The 26774-nt window shown below is 42.8% G+C and overlaps 1 protein-coding gene across 2 annotated transcripts in view; it reads left to right on the top strand.

Annotated features, from left to right (window-relative positions):
• The first annotated feature begins 1814 nt into the window (after positions 1–1814).
• LOC139915226 (rho GTPase-activating protein 29-like) overlaps positions 1815–26774 on the top strand; it is a 33020-nt gene continuing 8060 nt past the window's right edge. Inside the window, exons 1-13 of one of the 2 annotated variants that reach the window (XM_071903753.2) lie at positions 1815–1985; positions 2750–3155; positions 16545–16688; positions 20136–20232; positions 20514–20586; positions 20876–20936; positions 21685–21834; positions 22732–22796; positions 22945–23055; positions 23178–23258; positions 23726–23893; positions 24366–24503; positions 25096–25283. In XM_071903753.2, the coding sequence (XP_071759854.2) occupies positions 2852–3155; positions 16545–16688; positions 20136–20232; positions 20514–20586; positions 20876–20936; positions 21685–21834; positions 22732–22796; positions 22945–23055; positions 23178–23258; positions 23726–23893; positions 24366–24503; positions 25096–25283 (1580 nt within the window). In that variant the 5' untranslated portion in view covers positions 1815–1985; positions 2750–2851. Of the gene's footprint in view, positions 1986–2749; positions 3156–16544; positions 16689–18726; positions 19216–20135; positions 20233–20513; positions 20587–20875; positions 20937–21684; positions 21835–22731; positions 22797–22944; positions 23056–23177; positions 23259–23725; positions 23894–24365; positions 24504–25095; positions 25284–26774 lie in introns of those variants that run through there. The other variant, XM_078287661.1, reaches the window with a different exon arrangement.

Below are 26774 nucleotides of genomic sequence, written 5' to 3'. Positions count from 1 at the left end.
TTGTGTTTCTGTTCTCTATAAAGGAAAAGGAAAAATGTAAATGTGAAACTTCCCCAGTCTTGCTCATCCTACATTTGTACACTAGATGGCAGCGGTGCTACTTCTGGTCATGAGGTGTTCTGATTGAATAACATCACCATATCACTTATAATTTCACATCTTCAGTCAATCATCTGCTCGATCTTCGGTAATAGTTGACCTTCAAAAGTTGTCCTACTTTGTGAAATTAAATGTATTAATGCTCAAGTGAAACAATTGAGCAACACTGCATTTTTATCAGTTATCATTGTGAAGCCACAACTAATATGTCACTGCATTTAGCATGTAGACATATAATTGAATGTATACTTAAATATTTATTTACATTTATATATAAAATGTGTAGCCTATGCTTAAGAGGCTGTCTTTCATCAAACACCTGTGTTGGCAAGCATCTGGCCTGCTGAAGTGTCCTTAAGAGAGACACAAAATCCCTATCAGCTCCAGAGGCCTATGTTTAGCTGACCTCTGACCTCTGACCTCCCTGTGTATTAGAGAAGTCAGAATTTCCCTAAGGAGGATCAATAAAGCTTCACATTAGCTTTATTATTATTATTGTAGTAATCACCTAGAAACCACCTAGTAACACACAACCACTAGAAATCATCTGGAGACCACCTAGTCAATATGACCGTTGCTTTATCAGCAAGCACACTCACATTTTCTTCAGAAATATAGTTATTATTATTATTATTATTATTATTATTATAAATTATTATGGGTATTATTGTTATTGTCATTATTACATTACATACCTCTTATACATTATATATAATATAGCCTACATATACTGTATATATATATATATATGTATGTATGTAGGCCTAATGTAAACTGGGGTCTGATACAAAGAACAGTACACCTACTGTCCGTGTATGTTGCTGCCTTAAAGTGCTCATCATAAACTCGTACTTCCAAGAGGTTAAAGCGACATCGCAGATTGAAGTTCCTTTGGTCGTATATAATAACAAAATGGAGCATGTAACAAAATCAGTTTTTGGTGGCTGTTCCAGTGGCACAGAGCTACTTTGCGCAGCAGCAGCAGAATGAAGAGGAACATGTACATCAGGCACGCAATTGATGTTTTAATTGATTTATTAGCCAATAGTTAACGGATGACTCATGTTTACCGTCAATTGTTTACACGGCTTCCATGCCCTCTGCACCTAAACGTCACATCTCGGCAACTTGGTTATTACTAAAAACTTGGTTATCACCTGATTATCACTGAAAAAACGACTTTCTCAGTTGTAAGCACTATTCGAGTTGGTTGAGGTGTTGTAACCTTTACCAACGGTTTCTGTATGCTATCCAATACAAATCTGCCATCTGTAGACTTTTTTTTTTTTTTTTTAATCCAGACGGTATAATAATCTGGAGTAAAGCAAACTCAGAGGTCATCTGATAATAGCGATCCAATTTGAATAGGCATGTCTGTAATAAAAGGCTATGCAAGTGTTATGATGCTGTCCAGCCTGTGTGTGTGAGTGGAGGTGTAGATGAGTATTTGAATGGTCCACTGGGATTACACACATATCGCGTAGAAATTACAGTAGGCTGCGGGATGTCACCCGGTAAAAACTAATCAAGTTCAAATAACATCAATGGATATTAGCTATTTATCTCTTTGTTGGGCCGTACGTGTGCGCTAAAGTCGGAATTGCAATATTTCCGACCGCACCTGAAGGCATCACAGAGCCATCCGCTGAGAGGAGGCAGCCAGTCAAAACGTGCTGGAAGCGTCATGTGACAAATCCGACTCGTAAACGGCGATTGAGTTGTGAGTTGCTGATACTACTTCTCTCTGTACAGTGCCTCAAAACGGACAACTTTCAGCCTTTGTTGATGTTACTTTTTAACGAAAATGCCTTTGTTGTTTAACCGGCTCTGTTAAGCAACGTTTTGTTTGGATATTTTTGCCACTATGTCAATAAACTGCCGAGCAGGTGAGTTTATGTAGCGTATTTTTGATAGCTAGGATGAAAATCTCATTGCCAGCAAGGCAGTTTACGACCCGGGTAGATGTTTATAACCTCAGCATCAGTTTTCATTGTAAACTGTCTGGAAACAGAAACATTGAGTCGTATAGTTTGTGTTGTTGCAGCAGAATTGCAGGTATCCCATGTGTATTTTACTCATTTTTGGTCTTTTTTATCTGTTTGAGTTGATTACAGGTAATAGCCTGTTTTGTTTTTGTGTAGACCCCGTTAAAAAGACTCATACGTAAAGGAAGTATAGTAATGTTATGTTTAGGATAGTGTACACCTATAACAGTAAACCTTTACTAAACTTTACAGCTACTATAGACCAAAAAAGTATACACCAGGTAAAATCCTATAGTAGCCTAATAGGGCATTTTCTAGACATACATGAATTTATTAATGTCATAGAAGATACAAAAGAAAAAATATAAAGTATGATAAGGTCACTGTAAACTCACTATTGAGTGCCACAGACACATTAGAAGTCACTATAGGAATATTATAGTGATTTTTGGTTAGGAAAATGCAAGTGCTGTAAGTTTTAAACTGTTAAGTACAACTTTGTTTGAGTGGATACTAGACATGTATAGTATGCCTTTAACGATTCAGTAATAGATTCATGAGCTTGTGGAGAATGTGTGTGAATCTATCTTTGCCTTCATGCAGTCTTCATTCATCATCATTCACCTCTCTCTGCCGCCCCCCCCCCTCTCCTCCTCCTGTCTCAGTGCCAGCCATCCAGGGAGCAGGGCAGAGTGGTGAGTTCAGGGGCTAGCTGGCCCGGTGCCTCCGGACAGGACGGCCTGGCCGCAGCAGCGTTGGCCACTGGGATGTTACGGAAGAGCAGCAGCAGCAGCGGTGCTGGTGGAGGCGGTGGCGGTGGGAATAAGCGCGCCCAGGGTCTGCCACGCCACATCTCCAACCCCCACACGGGATCTCTGTCGGCCGGATCCACCAAGACCTGGGATATGGGCCGCAGCTCCAGGCACCCCAACCCTCTGAGCAGCATGGGACTGGGGTCCGGCGTGGTGGGCGCCCCAGGAGTGGACCCGGACTACGTTATGCAGCTGGTGAACGATGTGCGGAGGTTCGCTGACGTGCTGCTCAGCCTCAAGGAGGCTTTCCAGTCTAAAGGTGAGTTGAGGAGGATCTGGAATGCGGAGCTGTTGACGCAGAGGCTGCAGAGGTCAGGGGAGAGTGTAACGACCCAAACTGACACACATAAAGGAAAAATCCACCCTCGGATACTCTTACCCTGTTATGTATCGTCGATCTGAGATGCTCAGCGCATTCCAGGAGTTATTTTGTGATGAGGTGTTGGTTCCTCACCCTCTACTTCTACTACTTCATCTACTTAATTTAGTGATTGCCTACATTTCCCAGAATGACTTTCGACAACCTCCAGAGAACGGGCCTGAACTTGTTGCATTCAGCTGTAGGTTATACGTGTAGGCGGAGAGAGCGATAGCATAGTAAGAGCAGGAGAGAACAAGCGATAGTCGCCCCCCTTACTCAAAACTCAACATGTCTTGTAGCTGCATTGCATTCTGGTCTATTGAGACTGCTGTCGGTGGAGAAATTGGTCTCTCTTCCATTTCTACGGTGGATTTCTCCCTGTATGATTGTTTAATGTCGGTGTAAAATAGTGAGTCTAGAAAGAAGCCCTTGTTCTTTGATTCTGAGAAACTGACACACTGAAACCTGATCAGTTTACCGTTGATCAAATTCCATTATAGCTGTGCATGGAAATATCTCAATGTGATGTCACGTCGTCTACATTTGGACAGTTATCCGCAGGAATCGGAGAAATACACCACCGAACAACAAAATGGTCCCATAAATGAAAGGGACATCACTAATAGCTGTTTTTAAAAGTGTAAAAGTGTTATAGGGTGGATTTTTTCTTTCAAAGAAAAACATGGTACAGTATAACAGGTCACATCAGGTGTGAAATACAAGAAGGGAGGACATAGGCAACGGAGAAGAGAAGCTCACACTAAACAGTCTCTAAAATGACAGAAGTAACACTTGGTGCTCTTGTAGATTAAGAAAAAATAGTGAAGTCCTTATTTTTATAGGTGTTCATATCAGATCTATAGAAAACTGAGATACTGGCTCTAAGATTGAAAACCTCCAGTGAGAAAAAAGGAGCTGCAATGTCCAGGGAACTCTAAATCCAGTAATGAGGGAAGAGACTAGGGATGCACCGATCCGACTTTTTCAGTCCAGATACCGATACCGATACCGATAACTGGGCTTTGGGTATCGGACCGATATCCGATATCAGTATCGGATCGGTGCATCCCTAGAAGAGACTAAAAGCCTGAAGTTTAAAAAGCCTTTATTGTCATGGCGTAGAGCCAATGCACTTCGACCATAAGGTCTTCATCAGGTTCCTCCTTACTGGATTTAGTGCCTTGGACATTGTGCACACAGCTCAGGAGTTTACATTTTTCTCACTGGAGGTTTTCAATCTTAGAGATAGTATCAGTTTTCTATAGACTGAAATATGGATGCACTCATGGCACTGTAAGGTGTTTTTATGTTACAGTAGGGTAAGTAAAGGTTGTGTTGATGTAATGCCAGTGACAGCTCGGCCAACCTGCGGACTGTCAGTTTACAGTGTGATGATTAACACACTTCAGTGCTTGAGGTGTCACACTGTGAGGCTTCACAGGAGCATCGGCACTGCTGTTGATTTACTGTATGTTTATGTATATTAGTATATTTCATCCTGTCTTGTGTTTTATGGTGTCTGTCGTATCACTTGAGGTGCTTCAGTGATAGCGGAATTTCCCACGGTGGAATCGATAAAGTAATACTTCCACTGTTAAAACTACTACAACCACAACTACTACTCCTACTGGTACTGCTAACACACACACACATAGGTCCAGATGCAGGTCGGGCAGTGGGAGTGCGTTGTTTAGCCATTCCTCTGGCTGGAGGAGTGAGGCCTCAGTGTCGTGCTGAGTGTTGCTCTGAGCCGTCACAGAAACATTTGGGATATTTGCCTCCCCATGAACAGCAGCTCTTATTCAGCGGGTGGAGATGAAATCATCCCATATGACCCTATAATATCTTTCAGCTATTTGTCATTGGGGCGGATAGTTTATTTTTGTTATTCTTCTCTCAATGACAGCGGTTTGGTGGGCATCGGTCATACAAGATGCTGCCGTAATGATGTGATTTGCTGTTTAGTCAAAACTTTATATTGACGCACAATCATTTCTATTATAACAAGGTAACAAAAGCCAAGCCTGGTGGGCGAGTTGGGTTTTTCTCCGTCTTGTGTTACTTTTACCATTTCTGCGTTCCCATAAATTGAAGGGTTGAAACCCAAACCAGGTGTCTCTGACTATCCACAGACCAACATACAGTAGGGAAAAGAGTGATGGAAGTAGGTCACGAGTGAAATCAGAAATATGTTTTGTCAACACTAGCTTTGTTGGACATAAAGATGTATGCTGTGATCTGAGACAGCTAAAAAACTGCTCTCTCCTGGAAATTGACTCATATAATGTTTGTTTGAGCTTTTGCATGTAAAATATTCTTTTATTTTTTTTAAAGAGTGTTATGATCCAGGCGATATACCAGTAAACCCATACCCGGAGTATTGTTAGTGACCACAATGTCAGCCTCCTATTTTCTGGCCTTGGAGCAGTTCCCGGATTTATCTCTTGAAGACAGACACCGATTATCGCCTTGGCTCTCTTGTTTCTGCCTTAAAGCAAGGAGTTTTTCATGTTTAAAACAACTGAAATGATCAAGACTATAGGAATAACACATCTGATCTGCTTTGGGGTGAATTTTCCCTTTGAGTTAAAGCTTGCACATACTGTACGTCCTGCAACGTTCATTCACATGCTAACTGATGGCGACTTGATAGCTTAATCTTCATGATGTTTCCTCTGCAGGAATAACGTGAATTCTGTTTTTGGTTGTGAACGTTTCCTTTAATTCAAAGTAAACATGCTTTTTTTTGTTCTTCAATGCTAATTCCATTCTAGCTGATGGTGATTTGATCATCTTAATGATGCTGTGTAACTGAAGGCTATCTCCTTTTCCCAGGATGCCTAGGTCTTGTCCAGTTTAGTGTGTGTTTGTGAGTGTTTGCATCCATAATTGGATTGGATTAATGGCTTGTTTGTTTTAGTCTGAGGGGTCAGGCAGGTTGCATAGTCTGGAAAAGCATCACACAAAGGACTGTTTTCTACTGAATTAAAGTAGGTCTCTATTTAGGTATAAGCACATTAGATGGACAAGCAGAACAAGTTCAAAATAATGGTGAATAACACTCGCCTGCAGAGTGAAAAAGTTAGGAGTATGCTATAAACAGTGTTTATTATGATACCAATACATTGCAGTATTATCTATGACAATATGTTGCAGAGTCTATTTTTTCATTTGAATTTATTTTAGTATGCTAATGTGTATTCCACGTGTTTAAAGCATTTTGATCAAATGTTTCTTTTGTATTTTGAGTGGTAAAATTCAGATCAGACCTTTAGTTTCTGTACAGATAATCAGAATTTTTGTGCTCTTCTGTAAGGCCTGTATTGAGCTGGTCACACTGTAAGACCGTGTTTATCACTACCAAATTTAACACAAAGAGACTATAGTTTCTGAAGTAATGGTTAATTGAAAAGGTAGTTAAAAATGAACTCCCACTGGTGATGAGGAATGTAGCATTGAATTCTGTTTTATTTTCATGAAAAGGCCTTATTTATGTAGTTTTATCAGTGTGATAGTACCTGCTATAATGTATGCCATGAATTTAGATCGTAAAGATTTATATCAGCTTAAAAATGCAGGTAAACTCTATTTCACAAATGAAATGGTGGCCAAACTGAGTTAAGGCAGGGTTACCCTTTGCTACATCTCTGCCCATAGTGTTGTGTTGTGCGGTTAGCAGCATGTGTCAGCTTTTTGCTGCAAAGGAAAAACAGCCAGCAGGTTTCCATGTGGTTGAAGAAAGCTGAGAACAGCAGGAACGAGGTAGGGAGGGAGGCGGGGAGGAGGTTAGCGAGGCACATGCCAGCTCTCGTGTTATTCTTTTCATATTTGGACAGGTCTGTCACTGGAGTACGGTGTGAAACCGACACAATGCTTTTTTTTCCTGAAAGGCCTGCGCCTCATTGGGATCTGGCAGGCTCGCATTCCTATTGCAGAGAGGGAGGTTTGACTCAGTGTGAACCTCGTAGCTGCTCTTCATACGGACACTTTGCGGAGTTGAGATGATGCTTATTTTTCTTCGCGAGACGCCCTTCGGCCTTTAGCTGGAAGTAGCGCACACACGCAGCACGCTGGGTTGACGGAGAGCCACGGGGGAACTGTATCACTGAGCGTAAGCTTGAGTCAACCAGACCTACCACATTCATTACACCCACAAAGTTACACCTACGGGTTCCTGAGGTCAGATTGTAGTGTAGATTTACACTTTCTCCCATAATTGGGCCCTCAGTCCAAGCTCTAGTAAGAATTGCGCTGTGCGAAGTTGCCTCTCCAGCAATAGTCGAGCTGTCAAGGGATGTAACTCGAGAAAAGAATGCGAGGCTCGAGGAGTTTTGACTGATTAGATGACCCCTGTCCCTGTCTGCCTGTTGTCCCAAGGTGATCTTTGTCCGCTCACACGTTCCACCAACACACACCGCTGACCGCTGGACCTTGCCCTCGCACAACTCTGCATCACACCCCCGCTTTTCATTGGAATACTTTGCTATAATATCTCAGTGAAATTTAACTACTAAGGTAAACAACGAAGTGTCAACCTGTGATTTTATCAACAAATAGCCTAGTATAAACCATAATTTTTCTCTTGAAAGGAGAGGTAGAGGGTAGAGAACAGCAGCGAGACTTGGAAAATGAACCCATGCAGTCATGAGTGCACAGCATGCAGTAACAAAATAGACCACAAAGATTTTGTCAATCCCCCACAGAAATACAACCATGTGATGGTGCTTTAAACCACTCAATAAATTATCATGGGTTATTGCTGATAGCTAAGGCCTAACATTTCTCTTTTTTACAATACATTTAGGAATTTATCTGATGCTGTTATCAAGAGCCAGATTACAATGAGTGTAACAGTAGAATAAGCGTAAATTCCTTTGAAGTCAATATTACAAGCATCCAATAGTAATAGTACAGCGGTAGTAACTGTACAGTATAGGGACAGAGTGATTTATAATAAAAGTGGTAACACGTTTTCTTCAATCAGAAATTTTAAGTCGAGTCTACACTGCTGTGCAAAAGACAGCTTGGCTAATGGTTTTAATCAGGATGAAAAAGGAGTCCTCCACACAGAGCCGAGCTGCTGTCCCCCTCCCATCCCCCCACTCTCCTGCATACTCTGCATTCCTTTAGAACAAATGTTCACTTGTAGCTATAGTGCCTTCAATAGACTAATGGTAGGTGTGAGGCGGATTGGCTATGAAAACTCTCCTAAGAATAATTACATTTAGGTTTGTGCTTGTATCTACAACTCCTACCATCTAAAGATAGTGTTTAAAAATATATGCTATACATTTATCAAGATCGTCCTTCATTTCAGTTTTTCAGGTTAGGGGAAGTTTGGAAAATGGATGCCTGGAGTGTAGAGTGAGTCCAGAGGGAATATCTCAGGGGAAGGATGGCAGCACTTGAAGTAGATGAAACAAAGCATAATATATGCCATTTGCTTTTACGCAAAGTACCTTACATGAATGCATACATTTTTTGCATGGGTGGCCCCCGGGGGAATCAAACCCCCATCCCTGACAGTCTTAATGTCATGCTCTACCCATCTGAGCAATGCGCAACCAAATGTTTCCATGGGAGAACTTGCTGTTTCACTCTATCACCTATGCAAAGGCATTTTACAAAATGTCACTATTGCACAAACTCGGATACTAAGCACAGGCCCCATTTAGTTCAACATTTTGCATCCCTGTTTTGCCTTTACTTTGGTGACCGCAAGGGAACATAACAGCCATAAATTTCACCTAGAAATGTAGCTTCTCTGCCAGAATGTATTGAAATTTCCCAAATAGTTGCATCAAGCTCAGTGGTTTGCCTTCATTATCAAGCCAAAAAAGTTGAGGAATGTGTGTTGATAATGTGCTGTGGAAGTTATGGATAGTGTATAGGCCGACAAGGCTAAACAAGATCAGGCTATATCCTTTAATGGCTTTTGTTGCAGTTACAGCAGCAGATAGCCATCAGGACACAGTCTGAGAGTCTCGTTGCTTCAGGGCTTCTTTGCTCCTGAAAGTCCAGGTTACTTATATCAGCCTTCTAGCTTCAGGTGGAAAAGAAAAACAAAAGTGTTTCGCACCAGCACTTTTACAGTTCCACTCCAGGGTTGAGCAAACATCTCCCAGCATAGTTGTGGAGCTTGAAGTTAAAAGCTTATTTACTCAATGTATAGTGGCCATTGTACAGTTTGTTTGAACAAACGTAAACTCTGGAACATGTTTCCTTCCTCCCACTATGCTCCAGTGAATTTATTCTTCATACAGTGTAGTGCGATGTGGCAAGAAGTATAAAATGTCTTTAAATGTAGAGGAAGACGTCTGGCTGACTCACAAGCCCTTGTTCCACTATGAATGCCATGGCTTTTTTCAGCTGTTGGTGTCATCATGACACTCTGATAAGATCTGGCTGTGCTCCAGTTGAACTGCATTGTTCTGTCTCGCACAGTGCCAGTCTCCAATTGTGCAGTTGTTTGAAGGGCAGACGCTTCTTTAAGTGAAGCATATGATAAAAATGTTTGGAAACTGTGTGGGAGTAGGCCTACTGGGACACGTTGTCTAAAGTATTTAGCTTGTTATTCATTGTAAGAATTTTTTTTTGTGGACTTGGTTGTCAATCTTATCACTGCAGTGCATGTGGTTTGTTTTGCAGTTTTATGCCACTCAAGATGACTTAGTCTATGTCCTTTAGTAGGCTAATTAGTAAGTAAATGCTGGCATTATATTCCTAATATCCTCATCTGGTAGAATGAGGGAGGTTTTCAGTTATCATTCAGTTTAAGAGCCTGTAACTTAGCCGTATAGGCCACCAGGAGTCTGTGCAAAACATATCCAACAATAGTGACCACAAATACCCCCCCCTCCTTACACAAGCGCCACTGTGCCAACCTAAGTGGCCACTTCACAAATGGTTGCGGGTGGTGCCTTCAATCGAAAGAAAAGCAGAATCCTTGCCCATAATGGTTTAATGGCCTGCTGCTCTTAGGAGGAAGAAAGGAGAGATTTGTTGGGCAGTAACTTTCCCCTGTGATGCTGAAGGATGTTTTTGTGCAAGCTTGTGGTTGGGGTGTGTTTCCTGGGGTGGGGATTTATGGTTATGGGCTCTGAATCTTGGTTTAGGAGATTGGTCATGCCGAGGGGTGGACTGGCCTCTAGAGCGTCTGCTAGCGGGAGACACCGCTGTTGGCGATTGGGCGGACCTGCTGAAATTTACAACTATGGATCAGTCCTGCGCAGTGATGAGGCCGCGGCCAGCAAGTGCTCTTTTGTGGGCCAGACTTGTTTTTTGTAGAATACTAAAAACAGCAAATGTTAGATTTGCTCAACTTTGACATAACAGACACAACAAAAACATAGTAAACCTGGGTCTATAACTCATTAGATTCCTCATTGTGTCACTTCCCTGCCAAGCCCAGTAGGCCATATTTTATGCATGAGTTAGGCAAACATGCCACCAAGACACATTCCCATTCCACAGCAACTGACTTCCTTTTACCAGGTAGGCGGTGATTCATTCTCAAAATCCTCTATTAAAAAGTGTCTGCGGTAAAGTCATGCATAGTTGCGCATGGGGCGTCTGGGTCCTTGTGGGGTACAGATCACTCACTAATACCAGTCTCTCTTTATGCCTGGTAGCATTTGGATGGGAATCTTTGAGCAGTGGTGAGTGTGTGTCCCACTGGTATATGTTTCCTGTTTTGTTTTTTCTGCTCAGTCCCACCTCTGCCCATGTATCTCTACCTCAGAGACTGTGTGGTTCATTGTCCAGGCCGTTGGGTCACGCGTTGATTCACACTAAGAATGTGAAGAAAGTCACCCAAACATGCAATGAGGAGTCAAGGAATTAGTGTGGCTGTGAAGATACACCAGACCTCACAAAGTGCAGTTCACCGTTCGGTTGGGAGCAGGTAGCTGTTTATGGCGTGCCTGCTGTTTACTGTCTGTGTGATGTCTGGAGCCCACTCTGTCTCCAAACAAGGCAAGGGAAGGACATCGAGGCACCCAGCAAAGCTACGTTTGTTTGGACAGGCGGGGAAATTAGTGTTTGGAGCCGGAATCCTGACCAAACAATTCCACCTGTCGCAGATCAGGTTGCAGGCAGCTCAGGAACGCCAGAGATATCTGCTACAGTGGGCGGTCCATGATCACTGGCCTTGCGATTGAAGAGACGTATGGATTTTGAAATAACGTAATCCCTGCTTAGCTCATATAGTCCTGGTTTCTCAAGGGGAAGGAAGGTTTCCATCTGTTAGGGAGCGTTCGGGGTGATGACTGAGTCAGCACGCAGGATGATGCGTCAGCGCCCTGGAATGAGGTGGATGGATGCACTTCAGAAGGGAACAACTACCCCGCTGAAAATCATCTGTTGGTGTGGGTGTAAATCAGTCACCCTCCCACCTTCCAGAGAAGGGATGCTGCCGGAGGAGTGGGGCCTCTTTGGCCTTTCAGCAAAGCCCTGCGGCTGTTTCCCAAGTAGTATTGTGTCACCACCAGAGCTGCTGAGGCTTGTTTCACGTAGGGGAGGTTGCGTGTCCAGACAGGCCAACTGATTGCCTGTTGTTATCGGGGGGGGGGAGAGGCTGCAACCTCTCGCAGGCAACCAGAAGATTGGGTTTACATTGGTCTTCTCTCTACTAGACACACAATGAGCATTCTTAGACACAATGGGACCCCCCCTCTCCCCACACACACACACACACACAAGGCAAATGTTTGAACTACAGTATTGTTTATTAAATCCTCCTGAAGTTGAGTCTCCACTTAAACCTACCTTAAAGTATTATTTAAAGAACACAAGTGGAAGCCCACCCACACAGGCTAAGAGGATCTTTCAATTTGGAATTTGGTTGAAAAGATGATGCAACACATGGTGACAGAATCCACTTTTTATTTCACATAACGAATTGCGATACATATAGATGAAAGCCTTTATCTGACATGCACCTTGGTTTGTCGCATAGGGATGTTGAACAGCACAAGAATAAAATCTTTTGCAAGCTGCCTGAAACAATTCCCACTAAGAGAAAAACGCATCTTCTTGTTGAAGTAGTCAGTAGTGATTTTGGTAGGGTTTTTTTTTCTTCTTTTTATTAGGGTTAGGGTGAGGGTTGCAGTCACTGTTTCTTGCTGTGAAAGTTTTCCCTGGAAGAGAGAGAGGTCTTGATCTTGGGGAAAACAAACAGGACAGACCGAGCGTGAAGCGTGGCTGGGACGCCCGCTCATCTCGCCACTGTAGAGAAAGACAAGGCGGCCTTGAGTTGCGGCGGGGGTTGGCAGGGGGTCTTCCTTTAGACAATATGGCCCAGCCCCACGCCTCAGCGCTGTTATCTCCACCAAAACAATGGCCCGGCCCCCACCATCGCCAGCGAATTTCCAGTGAACTTTTTGATGCCATTGTTGTGACAAAACCAATTTACAGCAGTGCTGAGACATTGTGTGCTTCCTGGTGGCATGACAATGAAACCGCTCACCACTGATTTTACCAGCCTTGTCCCAGCTGCCTCACGCTGCACTGAGCACAGAGCCTCTCACACAACTCAACAAGCTACAATGGTGGTGATTTGGATGAACTGTCACACAAAGTTTGATCTTGTTTTGATAACTTTATTCCCGTTTCTGGATTTTGTAATAGAATTCCTTTGTTTGCATTTTTTGATCTGGGGTTTTCAGGGTGAAGAATTAGCCATGATCTAACTAGCCTAATTATTCACATACACACGCACAGAGTGGAGGCTGAACACCTTTTTATTTCTAAAACAGTTTACCCACTTTTTAATGCTGGTAAAAATCTTTGTTATATGAATTTATAGTAGACAATTTTGCAAGTAGGATCAGGCTGGCATAAATGACAAAAAAATGTGGTCATTTCAAGAAAATAAAACAGAATTTAAACTGATGGAAATGTAATTTGTGTGTGCTTATAGCAGCAATTGTCTGCCGTTTGTTGATCGCCGAGTGGAGTTAATCGTTTATCCACCTTTTTTACCACTACATCACTAACAGCACCCAATTTGTTATTTCCTCACACTCCTCTCCTCCACTTATTGAAATCTTTTCTTTCAGCAAGAAAGGGAAATGAGCGATCCTAGCCCACATTACAGCTGTGATTGACATCCTTCATTGCAGCGTCTTCAGTCACGTTCCACTTTTCGCATTCAAAGTGAAGATTCTCAGGTGTGCACCTCATTAGGCCTGGCTCTCATATGCTAATACTCAACCCACACACGTCTTCCATATGAAAGGCTTCAAACACTAGCGAGCTCGCCAGAAATACCCAGCTGACCACAACTGAAGAGGAGGGATAAAAGGAAGGGGAGGGCGTTTAATGAAGGCCCATTGTCGTTGTCAGTAAGGAGGGGGGGAACTTCAAAGTGTGAGTGGCAGCGTCAGGGACCTCTCACCCTGTAGGTGAGCCCCCTGCTCCTCAGGCCGGTGTTAGCCTGTAATCCTGGGAGGGGCTGGGGTCAGAGGTTGGTCAGCTTCAGGCCGGCGAGGTGGACCTTGTTTTTGTGTTTCTTGAATTTTTGTGTGTTTTTTGAGTGTGTTACCCAAGAAATGGTAAAAAAAACAAAATAGAAAAGATGGGAAACCGTATAATGCACAAAACACCTTTCCCACCTTTTCTATTTTATGTTCTCTGACCTGATTTTTCCACTGCCTTTTTATGTGGATACCCAAGAAATGGTCCCATATGACAGATTGTCGCTCTTTGTTCAGTTGGTTGTCTCAACAGGTGATTCGCTCTCCGAATCTTTTCACACATTATTATGAAGTAGCATCACAGCTGGTCTAGGCTTGTGTCTCAGTTCTGGATTATGTCTGTTTACTTTGTTTTACACCACTCAATTGAATTAGTGTTTGTGTGTATGAAGGAGAGAGGGAGGGTGGGAATGGGTGAGGGTGGGTGTGTGGGTTGAATTTGAACATACACACACCAAAGCTCTCATTTTCACTCCCCCTGTAATTCCTTTTAACTTTCCAATAAATTCAGCCTCTCATCTCAGCCCACTCCCTGGTAGGGTGGCCTTGATGAGAAACAGATGACTTTGCTGTTTGCAGCCTGTGCCGCTGCTCCTTCCAAAACAGTGAGTTAGACATGAACTCACCTATTGTCTTTTGCCAACTACTGATTAGCCTACACCAGACCAGGGGAAAGAATATCTTCCCCCTGTCGGTATGGGGGTGGGGGTGGGGGTGGCTTAAAGATTAGAGAAAGGTAATCATGTCTGCATTTTCATTGTTTTTCCTTATTGGCTTTTATTTTGCCTATAGGGCTTTATTGACTGTAAAACACATTCTAACTCTGTTTTGTTTTATCATTCTATTATTATTAGAGAGGCATGCTTGAGACTTTGAATCCCTAGATTTGCTGGGGAAATATAGGCAAAAGTGAGTGAGTAAGAGCTGGTTCATACTTCATGTGTGGCTAGAAGTGCAGGAGCACTTCTCATGACAACCACGCGCCTGACAACTCCAGCACTTTAGTGGCACTGTGAGAAAATTCAGCTCTCCACATCCCCCATCAAGAAAAAAGAACCGGCCAGTATAGTTTCACTTGCTCTTTGTTCAGTCAATCCTGGACGGAGGCGCTGCGGCAGCATACATGGTCAGAAAAACCCTTGGTTGAATAAATAAAGGTTACAAAAGGGGTACTTCTCCTCACTAATTTGTTAGTTTATGCATGAGAGGCATGCTTGAGACTTTGAATCCCTAGATTTGCTGGGGAAATATAGGCAAAAGTGAGTGAGTAAAGGCTGGTTCATACTTCATGTGTGGCTAGAAGTGCAGGAGCACTCGTAGCACTCATAGCAGAATGACGATGAATGACGAGATGGAGTGCCATATAGTAAACAAAATAAGTAGACAGAAGTAATCGAAATGCATTTTGTACATTCTTTTCCCTAGCAATCATGCTCTTTCTGCGTCATGCGTGAGAGCGAGGGAAGTTAGTGGAAGCCTTGCGTTTTCCTCTGTTACCAGTGAGAGTTCAAAAGATGACACAAAGGGAGCTCTTTTTATTGGTATGCAATTTACAAATTTGCTGATACACAAGTTAGCCTTACTTAATAACCTTGAGCGCAATGTGGACATGTAACTGACGCTCTTACCTATAAGTAAGTAAAGCTTTGTTTATTTAATTTATTTTATTCCTATGCCACTTTTTAAAACGCACTGTTACAAAATGCTTCACATAGCAGAAAAGTAGCAGAGGTACAAAAACAATAAAAGCAAGTTAAAACAAACATATTTAAACAAAATGGACATGAAAACATAGATTATACTTTAGAGAGGCTAGCCTGTAAAAAGGCAGAAAATACAAACACAACGAAAATGTGTTAAAAACAAACCAACAAACATACTGAAACAACATGGACATAAAAACAAAGATTCAACTTTATAAAAAGGCTAACCTATAGAGATGTGTTTGCAATAGATGTTGATGGACACAATGGCTGTTGCAATGATCAAACCTGTGACTCTTACATTACCGGATGTGTTTTAAACCATGAGATCACCTTGCCTTCCATCCGACAACACAAACTCAAATAACACATAAGCTCTATGTTACACATCATCACCTGTGTAGCAATGTTGACAGTGTGACTGAGACGGCGTAACCTGTCTTGTGCGTGTCTTTTCGGTCGTGCTCAGCGTCAGCCTCTGCTTCTACAGAACTGTTGCGTCATAGTTGTTTCATGCTGCAACAAATGGGCCTTTCAGTGTCTCTCAACCACAACTGCCTGTATGTCTTCCACTTTTCATTTGTTTGCACATCCACTGCTTACAGAATAGAATAGAATAGAATAAGAAAACGTTAAATGTCAGTGTAAAATGTCTGAACCCCCCTCTATAGAGAAATTCAATACAAAGTTGATCACAAAAAAAAGAATAGAACAGTGGAATCTTCATTAGCCCTGAAGGGAATTGTCTGGATTAGACAACAGATGACAGCATAGTTTCACAGATACAAAATTACAAAGCATTAGGCAAGTACAGTAAGTGTGTCATGTGGGTGGCAAACACCAAAAGAATGCCAAGAATTATCTTGACATTGCATGACCTGTGACTCAAAATGTGTCGCGTCACAGCGGTGACTTTGACTGGCAGATGATTAAATATGCGTCATTGCGAACGGTGTATGGTAGAGTTCCAGACCTAATGCAGCTTTTGTTAGTCTTGTCAAGCTCTTGATACATTTCTTTTTCTGTACTGTAAGGGACCATTGTGAGAGCTGATTTGACTTCACCTGCCTGACCTAGCTGTGCCTTCTCTCTTTTTTTTGCATTTCCAGACAGCCAGGACGGTCTCCAGCAGGTGGTCCAGGAGCGTTTGGGGGAACTGCTCCGTGTCCTCAAGGCTGTCATTGGCAAACACCAGACCCTCAACTCTGTGGACATCCTGGGAGCCGCTGGCACGGTCATTGCCAAGGTCAAAGGTCAGTAGTTACTCACTAGCATGTATCATATATTTTGACATGAAGTTTCAGTGCAGCACCATTGATTCAGGTCAGGAGTCCTCTTCACTCCTTCCGACCGTTGTGAGAAATATCTCTCAGGCTTGTTTTACTGACGTCTGCTTGGTTAGAGTTGGCTCCCAGTTTTGTTTCTAAAAGGGCTCAGTGTAAGAAGTGATTATTCCTCCAACAACAGAACCATTTCCCGTCTCCTGAATGAATACAAACAAGAGGAATCTCAACTCACTAGTTCACCCGCTAGAAATGTGATTCACTGCAAGGGTAATTCTTCACTTGGCTTGCAGACAGGAATCTCTCGAGTGGAGGCTACACGGGTGTAATTTGCATTCCATATTTCAGCGACCGAGGAGGCCTCTTGGCAACGTGCTTGATGGCCAAGCATGTCCACGTAGCTCCATTCTCTCCTTTCTTTGTCAATGAGGTGTGTGGCTGTCTGACAGCTCACCTGGCCTATCTCAACATCAGAGTCACAACGTACCTCCTTAAGAATGCATTTCCCTCATTTCTCAGCCCCGTGAGAGGTGCTGTAACAATGCTTAGAATGCAAAAAGGAAACGAAAGAGATCGAGTGTTAGATCACCCTGAGGAACTGTCGGCATCGTGGGGACTGCCACTTCAATGACAGTGATGGATGAAGCACACCAAGTTTTCACCTGAATTGAAGGTTTCATATATAGATAAAGCAAGTTTCAATACCCCAGGGCCTATGAAGCCCATTCAAACCCTATGATAAAAATTGAAGTGCCTGAAAATATTTTCCTAAATAATTTCCTAAATGAATGAAAAGTTGCCTTTTTGAGGATACAAGAATTTTCTCATTCAGCAGTGATGGACAGTATGTATTTGTGTGTCCAGGAAACAAAATTTTCCCTGTCCACTAGGGGGTGGCTTACATCACCGCTCTCCCTGGCTGGGCTGCCCTGTGGGCCAGTAGGTAACTCAATACTGACAGAATCAAAGAGCCAGAGGAGGACTGAAAAGGAGAGGGTGAAAGAGGGATGAATCAGTGAAACCCCAGAGATGAGGACTCAAAGGTTTGAATGATAACAGGCCTTGTGCGCCTCAGCGTCTTCAGAGTGTGTTTCCTCGTCACTCATGTTCCTGGTAGTCCAAGCTTTGATGGTTGGTCACGACACCTGGGGCCTTTGGACGATTGCCAGAAATTACAGGAAAAAAGCCTCCTCCCCCCGCCCTCCCCAAACACGTGATCGACACTGTAGACACTTCAGTACGAGCCTGAAAGTGTCAAAAACATGTTCAACTTCACTGAACTGTCTGACGCACAAGGCTTCATTCTTTACAGACAAAACTATTGTTGTGTCGTCCATACTTTGTCTTCTCTGTTTTCGTCTCATCACAGATATGATCTTTGCACAGACTCTCTCATTGGCTCAAACCAGACCCAGACCAGGTTTCTTTCCTGGTCATGTTCCACGAATGTTCGTTTTCCCCTCCTCCTACTGCAAAACTCCAGGGCAGTGCAATAAAAGTGTCAACTATCTCAAGTTATTGGAATTCTTTCCTTGCTCCCCCCCCCCCCCTTTTTTCTAGAAAAGATGCTGTTATCTGGCAAGAGTGTATTTATTTACTGCAGTCAATCTCTCTTTGTATGTGTATGTCAAAGACAATTTTCTGTCTTTATTCTACCTTGTCTTGGTTCATCTGATAGATCTAAGAAAAACACCTAATTTAATGATAATATACACTCTTTTCTCCATGCAATTTAAAACAGTTTTTATTTGCATGGAGAGTGGGACTGCTAATTAACATCTTATTTTTTGAGTTTTCCTAACTGCTGAAACTCTAGCTGTCATATATGAGTGAATCCTTGGAATGGCCGATTACGCACCTCTGTCAAGGAAAATCAAGTCATGCGGTCATGTCAAGACAGAATGACAGCCAAATTTGTCAGACACAGTTTAACTCACTGAGGACATTTTTTCACAGGCTAATTGTCCCAGTTAAGGCTCACCATGAGAAAACAATGGCCCCTGTACTTGAATGATGCAGTTCCCATATTTCAATGGTGACTAGGGGGGCAGCGCTCTGGAATCATTGTTATGAGACCCACAGGATGTCCTGAGGAAGAAGTCAGCGCTCTTGCGCAAGGGGCCTCAGAGTAGTATGCTAGCATTCAGGGCCAGGGAGGTGCGCAGCAGGGAGGCTCGCACCACCGTCTCTCCTCTCTTTTGGTGTCCTCTTGGGTTTCCCTGGAACGTGGGGGTGCCTCCCCATCCCGGGATGCCATCATGACCTTTTTTTGCTTCTAGAAGGGCTGGGAGTTTACAATCGTCCAACCACTGATGACATGGATTTATTTTTTTCTGCTTTTTGCTTTCACGAAGCGAAAATGGAAGCACCAAGATGAAGTTTTCGGTAGCTAGAAAGCAATCTGAAACCCTGCTGATTTTTAAGAGCATTTCACTCAGCATTTGAGTCAGGTTGTTGAGGTTCGGGGTCCAGGTCGACAGGTGACGGGGAGAAAAGGGTAAGTATTGTGGTGGTTGTCTGAAAGTTTTTAACTCGTCGCAGAACTCAAGCTGTGTGAGTGTTTCCTGTTGCGGGCAGACAGGAAGCACTCAGCAAAGTCAGATTTCACTGCCTGTGTCTTCTCTGATTGCCCTCTGCAAATGTCTTCTCGCTAAGTAAACCGTTTCCTGACAAAGAAAGCTGTATGCATGCACGTTAACTTCTCGATGATCCGCCAACCCTTGACGGCCTCAGAAATCTAAAATGCTCAGACATCTTATTATCAAAAGATCTCAAAGGGACAGATGCCTATGATAACCTTGTCTGTGCACGACCAAGATGGAAGATTACCTATGGAATAATAAGACGTCGGATCAAGGGAGGAGACGTTTTTGAACACTCTCTGAATACTCTCGTCCTTGAAGATCGCCCAGAAGCCATTTTCGGTTGAGAAGAAAGACATAAAAACTGTACCTGCCATTGCTTTAGTCTACATCTGCTCTTTTATATTGACAGTAGTGGTTTGTAAGTTGTTTTTGTAGTCTTTCTTTAAAAGTCTCGACCTGTGTAATTGCACAGGCAGGATTTCTGTTTGTTTATTGGGGAGCATGTCTCTACTTATTTGAAGCAATTTACCCATGTAGAGATAATAAACCACTCCTCAAAATAGCCCAGCATTTACAGTATGGTCTCTTCTATGAGTGCAGAAACACAGAATTGGCGCTCTATGCCAAATTTGAAATGACAATAGTGGAGAAGTCTGTTTGCATTTCATTCATTGTCAGTGTGTTAATTATACAGGTTGTTACACATCATTGTCCAGCCATGGATACGTCTAGTTGTCTAAATACTTTAGTGAATCATCGAATATACAAACGTTGGCTGTGAATGCGATTGTATTTTGGTCGACGTTCTCATGTGGTTTATCACTCTCAACAGGCGTCAACTTCAAGGAAGTAAACCCAGAAAACAAAAAGGCTATATTCGGCGAGATATACACATCCATTGACACTTTGGCATTCACATTCGGCAATGTGTGAGTACAATGCTTGTTTACTTTTTCAACACCACTGTTTTTTATGACTTTTTTGTTAAACAAGCAGGGAAAAGGGGGGTTGATTTAGGACAATAGAACTTAGTCTATTGGCAGACTTAAGTTTGCTCAATAATGTTTACCTGCTTGAGCAAAAGCAAGTTGCTTTTCTCTTTCTGTTTTACATCTGTGTTTTAATTGTTTTGCTGTTTGTCTTTTAATCAATGTAAAGAAGACTGCACTTTAGAGTTTCATCTGTGAAATTCTTTCATTATGCCCCTCAGAGTTTCTGACTTCCTTATGGGAGATGTGGACAGCGGCTCAGGGTTGGGGATCCCCCAGACCAGGAGAAGCAGGGTGAGACACCATCTTAGTGCCTTCTTCCTTCTCCCAGCTTTTGGGCAGGCTATTTTTCTTCAAAGCTTTGCTTTCAAACATGACAGGGTTCAAAGGGGTGCATTTGGAGGGGCAATTTTACCAAGCCTCTACTTAAAAAAAAGCCTCAAAGACTTGCTTTCTCTACTTAGCGGGGTGTTGAAAACAAGATAAAATGCACCAAGCTGCTTCTGATGTCTAACTTTGAATGTATGTCTATTATCCCCTCCTTCCAATCTGTGCTGAAATACATATCATGTCTTTTTCACAGTCTTTCGATAATCTCTCTGTGGATCCCGGGGGATATGTTTCAGAGAAAAGTGACCTTGTGGGTAAGTGTTGTCCACATTCAGTCATTTACCTCTGAGCAACACGGGTGTAAAATACATCCATCATGAAATGTAATGGTTATTAATGGCTGCTTTACAAAGCATTTAATGTTTGGTTTGTAGCCCTTGGCCAGAGTGTCAGCTCGTGAGCGAGCTAAGTGATTTAGGCTTTGGCCTCTTGAATGCCTGAGGTAGACCCGCCCTAAGCCTCTGTTTCAACCCCTGTTATTTCTGCTGCTTTTTTCATACTAGCTGCTCTTTTTCCCTTCTCCATCCACATATCTGACATTCCTTGCCTGTTTAGGAGTAGTTACGTGCGGGATGGGAAACACATGGGGTTCGTGTTGAATCAGATGGCAGGCAGCTGGGAGAGGTGTGTGGCTGCAGTTATGAGAGGATTTTATGACATTGCCGTGCATTCAGAGGGCTATAGCCATCGCCTGTACATTAATCATGGCCTTGACTTGAGAGCCACTTCCTCATAACATAGGCTGTTTCAGTCCCTATTCCTCCACAGAACCAAGGTTTAATTAGTGACTGGCACTTTCATATCCTCCTAGACGCTCCACTTCTCTCTCTTCCTCGTTTTTCCTTATTTACCTCCCACACACATTAAGACACTGAGAACTGAGAGACAAATCGGTCAAACACAGGGAAGATTTGGTGATTGTCATGTATTTTCTGATAATGTACAGTTTGAAACAGATTTCCCTGCTGTGTTTTGACATCTTTACCTCCTGTGCCTCCCCAGGCCCAGAGGTGGCGCTGTCGCGGGAGGAGGAAGTGGACCTGTCCCTGCTGAAGAATGACAGCGGGGTGGAGTCTGCACTGCTCTACGCCAAGGCCTGGTCCAAGTACACCAAAGACCTGCTGGCCTGGATGGAGAAAAGACTGGCTATGGGTGAGGCATTAAGAGCATGGACAGAGTACTGATTACCTTACCAAAGACAGACCTGTCTCAAATAGTATTTGCATATGATTCTTAGCTTGGAGTACCAGAGGGGTCAGGGTTACTGCATCAAGACATGAAAATGAGCGACAAAATGTCACAGGAAAGTATTTGAATGTCAAGTTTGTATACTTTTCTGCGATTGACTAGTTTGCCAAAAAGTTGCCACTATCTGAATTGTCCTCATGTGGTAAAACCGCCCATCTCGTGCTCCAAGGAGGTTGAAACAGCACAAAAAGAGTTCTCTGTAAATAATATTTGACCCGGGGCTGAAGAGATGTTTTGCAAATAAACCGCTGAGTCATTATGAGCCTGTGGAATGTTTTTAGTTGAGGTTAGAGTTCGGAAGCGCCAGAATAATCGTGCGCTTTTGTCATGGCAATGTGGTCGTCAAGAAGGAAATTCACATCGGTCAATCAGGGGTGAGGACTTCACTCCTCTATATCTGTGGGCTGTCATTCAGATCACATTCAAATAGACTGCTGATTAATTGGGTCTATACGTCATTTCCACGAATCGGATGTGGGACTGTAAAGGATCTGTATTTATTTTGATTGTGAAGTCTGAGCCTGAACCATTTGCCTGCTTGTTACATTAATTTGAGGTCTACTGACTAGTCATAAATACCCTGAAGCATGTATGTAGACCATGAATATTTTTAGACAGAGAAGACCAAGCTCTCATATCCACCTAATGCCCTTGAGTGTAAGATCTGTGTTTTTTTAGGGCCAGCATTAAGCCATTAAATTAAATATACATACCTCTCAGGAAATGTGCAAATATTCAGCTGACTGTGACTATATGCATATAGACATTCCTTATTCTTATGTACAACTATTTCTCTTTCAGATATTGAGTATGCTAAAAGTTATGCCAAAATGGCAGAGTCTGCAAGGACATTGGCAAGTCAACAGGTAACTAAGAGGCCTTTTTTTTGTAAGAATATTAACAACGCTGATACTGTATAATTAGTACAGAAGTCCCAACCCATGTCTTTATAAAAACAAATGTTTGTGGAAAAATAAAATTTACACCTTCATTTCTTTCTTACATTTGTCAAAGGACTACATGCCATTCAGTGATATCTACGTCTCCACATTCAAGAATGACATTGAATACAGCCAGCTGCTCATTCAGACTGCAATGGCTCTCCAAACCAATAAATTCATACAGGTAAGAGTGGCAGCTAGTATTGGACACTAAGAATGCTCAAAGCCCTTTTTGAAACCCTTTTTGAATCCTGGTTTGAAATTGGGTGCCTCAGTGTTATTGTTGGTCTTCCCTCTCTGTCTTAGCCTCTACTGGCCCGCAAGAATGAACTGGACAAGCTGAGGAAAGACATCAAGGAGCAGTGGCAGAGGGAGCAAAAGAAAATGGTGTGTAAGAATCCCTGTATTGACACACAGGCCATCTGGGTACTTGTGGGCTACAGCTACCTTGCTAGTGATACTAGCAGTCTCTTGTTATGCATGTTACTGTTTTACAGCCTCTGGAGATGGCTAAATATATAAAAGTCAGCATGGTTAACATTGGGGTAATCTAGCAAAATACAAGAGATACATTTAAATTTGGTTCACCGATGTAAAAATACGTGGTACCAGGTAGCATGTTTTTTTAATGTTTTCTGCCTGGCCCCTCCCTCTAGGTAATGTTGTTTGCATGGATTGCAAATTTCACTGTTTAAAAATGGTTTGACTTCGTAGAAGTCACGCATTTGCTTCATATTTGAACAAGGTTGATCAACCACAAAGGCACATCTGTTTATTTTTGTGAGAGCTTTTGCACACCTACGTCACACTTGCATCACATGAGTGTGTGTGGCTCATCTCTGTGGTTTTGGCAGCATGAGGCGGATGCGAGCGTGCGTAAGGCGCGAGCGGTGAAGGCCCAGCGCAGAGAGGAGTACCAGAAAGCCCGTTCGTCCACCAGCCGCTCCCAGGAGGAGCAGTCCAACACCGGTAACAAACAGCTGGAGAAGAAGAGGAGGCTGGAGGAGGAGGCCCTGCACAAGGTAGGGGAGAAGACAGCAGAGTGTTTTTTTCCTTTTCCCCTGCTTTTTGTGTACCTGTATATTATATAGTGGCATAGTCTACTGTCTTACAGCTTCTTTTTGCACTCTATGTGATCTTTTGGCCTTTTGTGCCCATAGGCGCTATGAAACCCTGTAAATTGTCACTGTGTCTTTGCACCTGTGTACAAAAAAGAAGAGGATACCCGCAAATTGCTTTTGTTTTCCCAAGTGTGATTTCTTTTTTATTCTTACATGCTGTGAGCCACGTTTCGAACGCAAAGGCAGTGTGTTCTCTTCTTTTTTGTATTCATTTTTACTGCCCAGCACCTGCAAAATAATACGGATGTACGTATGCTTCTTTGAGACTTGAGTTATTTGCACCAGTGTACGCCAGATGAATTCCTGCACACTTAGCAATTATAGTGGTTTTTCCACATCCTCACACACTTCTGTCTATCCTTTGCTTTGGCAGGCGGAGGAGGCCAAGGACCAGTACAGGAGCTGTATGGCTGACGCAGGCGTCAGGAGGATGGACCTGGCCAACGCCAAGAGCACCATCCTCACCCAGATCAGAGAGCTGGTCTTCCAGTGTGACCTCACATTCAAAGCTGTGAGTGGGGGAGTTGGCTAACTAACTTATTAACTCAGAGAGGAGAGTTAGAGTCAGATTTGTAGCTTTTTACCGTAACAGTAGCTTGTTGTGCCAGTAAAGTCAGCTGGCATTTACATATTTTATCTTGTATTTGGGCAGTTTTTGACCAAAGTGACCCTTTTAAATTACATGCTTTTCTTAAGATTGTATAGAAGTCCAGATATCATGTTAGTAATTGGCTTAGAAAAGTTTATTTGAAGGCATTCATAGACTAAGTAACCACTCCAGTCTTACAACAAGATATAGCAAGCCATTTCGCAGCTGCTTTTACTCAGTTTGTCTTAGAAAGCGCATGCATACATTTTTAGCATGGGTGTCCCTAGTGAGAATCAAACCCTTAGACCCCTATCCATGTTAGTGCCATGAACTTAACTGGACTGAACCTAGAGATACTATCAGTCATTAGCATGGAAAGTCCATAACGATGCATGTTAGACTGTTTGTCTGCCTGTCTTTCTGTATGTCTTGTCTTTTTATCCCACTCACTCACTCGCTCATTCTTTCATTCATTCATTCATACATTCAGATATATTGCATTCTTCCCCTCCAGGTGACAGTGAACTGGTTCCAGATGCAGCAGGCCCAGACTGTGTCCCTCCCTGCTCACTACCAGTCCCTGAGTGAGAGCGCCAAGCTGTACGAGCCGGGCGAGTGTTATGGCGACTTTGTCCGCAACCTGCCCAGAGAGCTGCCTAAAGAGCGCTTGCACTCCGACTCCATCTCCTCCGACAATGCCAGGTACCGACACCTGCGGGCTCATACTGTCATTCTGGAAACAACACAAACTTTTATTTGTACTCGGCTGGTAATGATAACGGCAAAAAACTATGCTTTGAATGAGAAGTTTGGTTTTATTAAACTCTGCAACACAGGAAATTAACCACCCCAAAGTCAAACTTCAGCTGTTCAGCTTTGTGCAAAGTATTTCCAGCAATCAGCTTATGAAATTTGCTTGCTACAGTCCTGCGGCATTGATGGTTTACTGTAGTTCAAACAATGTATTGACCACTCTGCGGATTGTTGCACACCCAGCCATAATATAAGACACCTAATTTTGCCCAAGCCACAGGTGAGGTCATGTATTTGTTTTTGTCTAGTCATGATGTAGTTTCAGGTCTTTGTTTTTAAGTTTCAGTTTTAGATTCAGTTTTACACGGTTTTCTGTGTGTGTTTCTTTTAAGTGTCTCCTGTCCTTTAGAAGTTTTCGGTCCTTGGTTTACAGTTGTGCCTAGTTCTTCTTTCAGCAAGGGTAACAATGAGTCAGAGAGTGGGAGGAAGAGAGAGAGGGAGTGACAGAGAGAGAGAGAGAGAGAGTAAAGGAGAGAGAGAATGCGTGTTGAATTTGCTGCCCTTCCTCAGGAAATATCTGTGGCGCAGGCTGAGTGCAGCAGGGGAGATTGCGAGCGTGAGATTCTGGCTCTGGTTTAGAGCTGTCCCTAAGACTCTACTTGCACTATCAAAGCAGTGTCAAATATAAGCTTACCACACACACGCACACACTCGACAGTAGTGTCAGTACATGTGGCCTCAGAAATGCGTTGTTTGATAATCGCTTTCTTGGCACTGGGTGGACGTATAATTTGTTTTTTCACATGGTAAGATGATTGAAGATGTCGCTGTAGTTCAACGATGTTCAGCATGAATCACAGGTTTTCATACTGATGAAAAACTATGTTGTGCTTGGTTATGAATGTAATTGTAATCTAGTGGTTGAGCCAAGTTAGTCATACCATCATTGTTAAGCCACAGAAGTGTTTTTTATGTGCAGTAGTCCACTGGGTTACTTTTTAGTTTTGGTTCTTCTTCTATATCTGTCCCTCTGTCTCAGTGCTAGTTATGCCTCTAGTACAAATTACATTTCTTTTTTAAAGATTTATTTTAGGCATTTTATGCTTTATTGACAGAGAGATAGGAAGGTATGGGGAAGAGAGAGGGGAGAACATGCAGCAAATGACCGCGGGCCGGATTCGAACCCGGGTCGCTGCAAGAAGGACTGAGTCTTATGTGGTACGCGCTCTACTCAGTGAGCCACTGGGGCGCCCCACAAATTGCATTTCTGAAAATGTTTGGATGCTTTATCATAACACATTAAAAGGGCACTAAGTGATTTATTACTTTTATCGACCTCTGTCGGCAACCAAGGAATTGCAACAACATTAAGAGGTCTCTAGCACAGCTTAAGGTAGGCTGTACTGGACAGAAATACAGAAGTCACATTTTCACAATAGA

Source organism: Centroberyx gerrardi, chromosome 13, assembly GCF_048128805.1.
Source record: "Centroberyx gerrardi isolate f3 chromosome 13, fCenGer3.hap1.cur.20231027, whole genome shotgun sequence".
Classification (NCBI taxonomy): domain Eukaryota; kingdom Metazoa; phylum Chordata; class Actinopteri; order Beryciformes; family Berycidae; genus Centroberyx; species Centroberyx gerrardi.
Note: the sequence above shows the minus strand (reverse complement) of the source record. Positions and strands in the feature narration are given on the sequence as shown.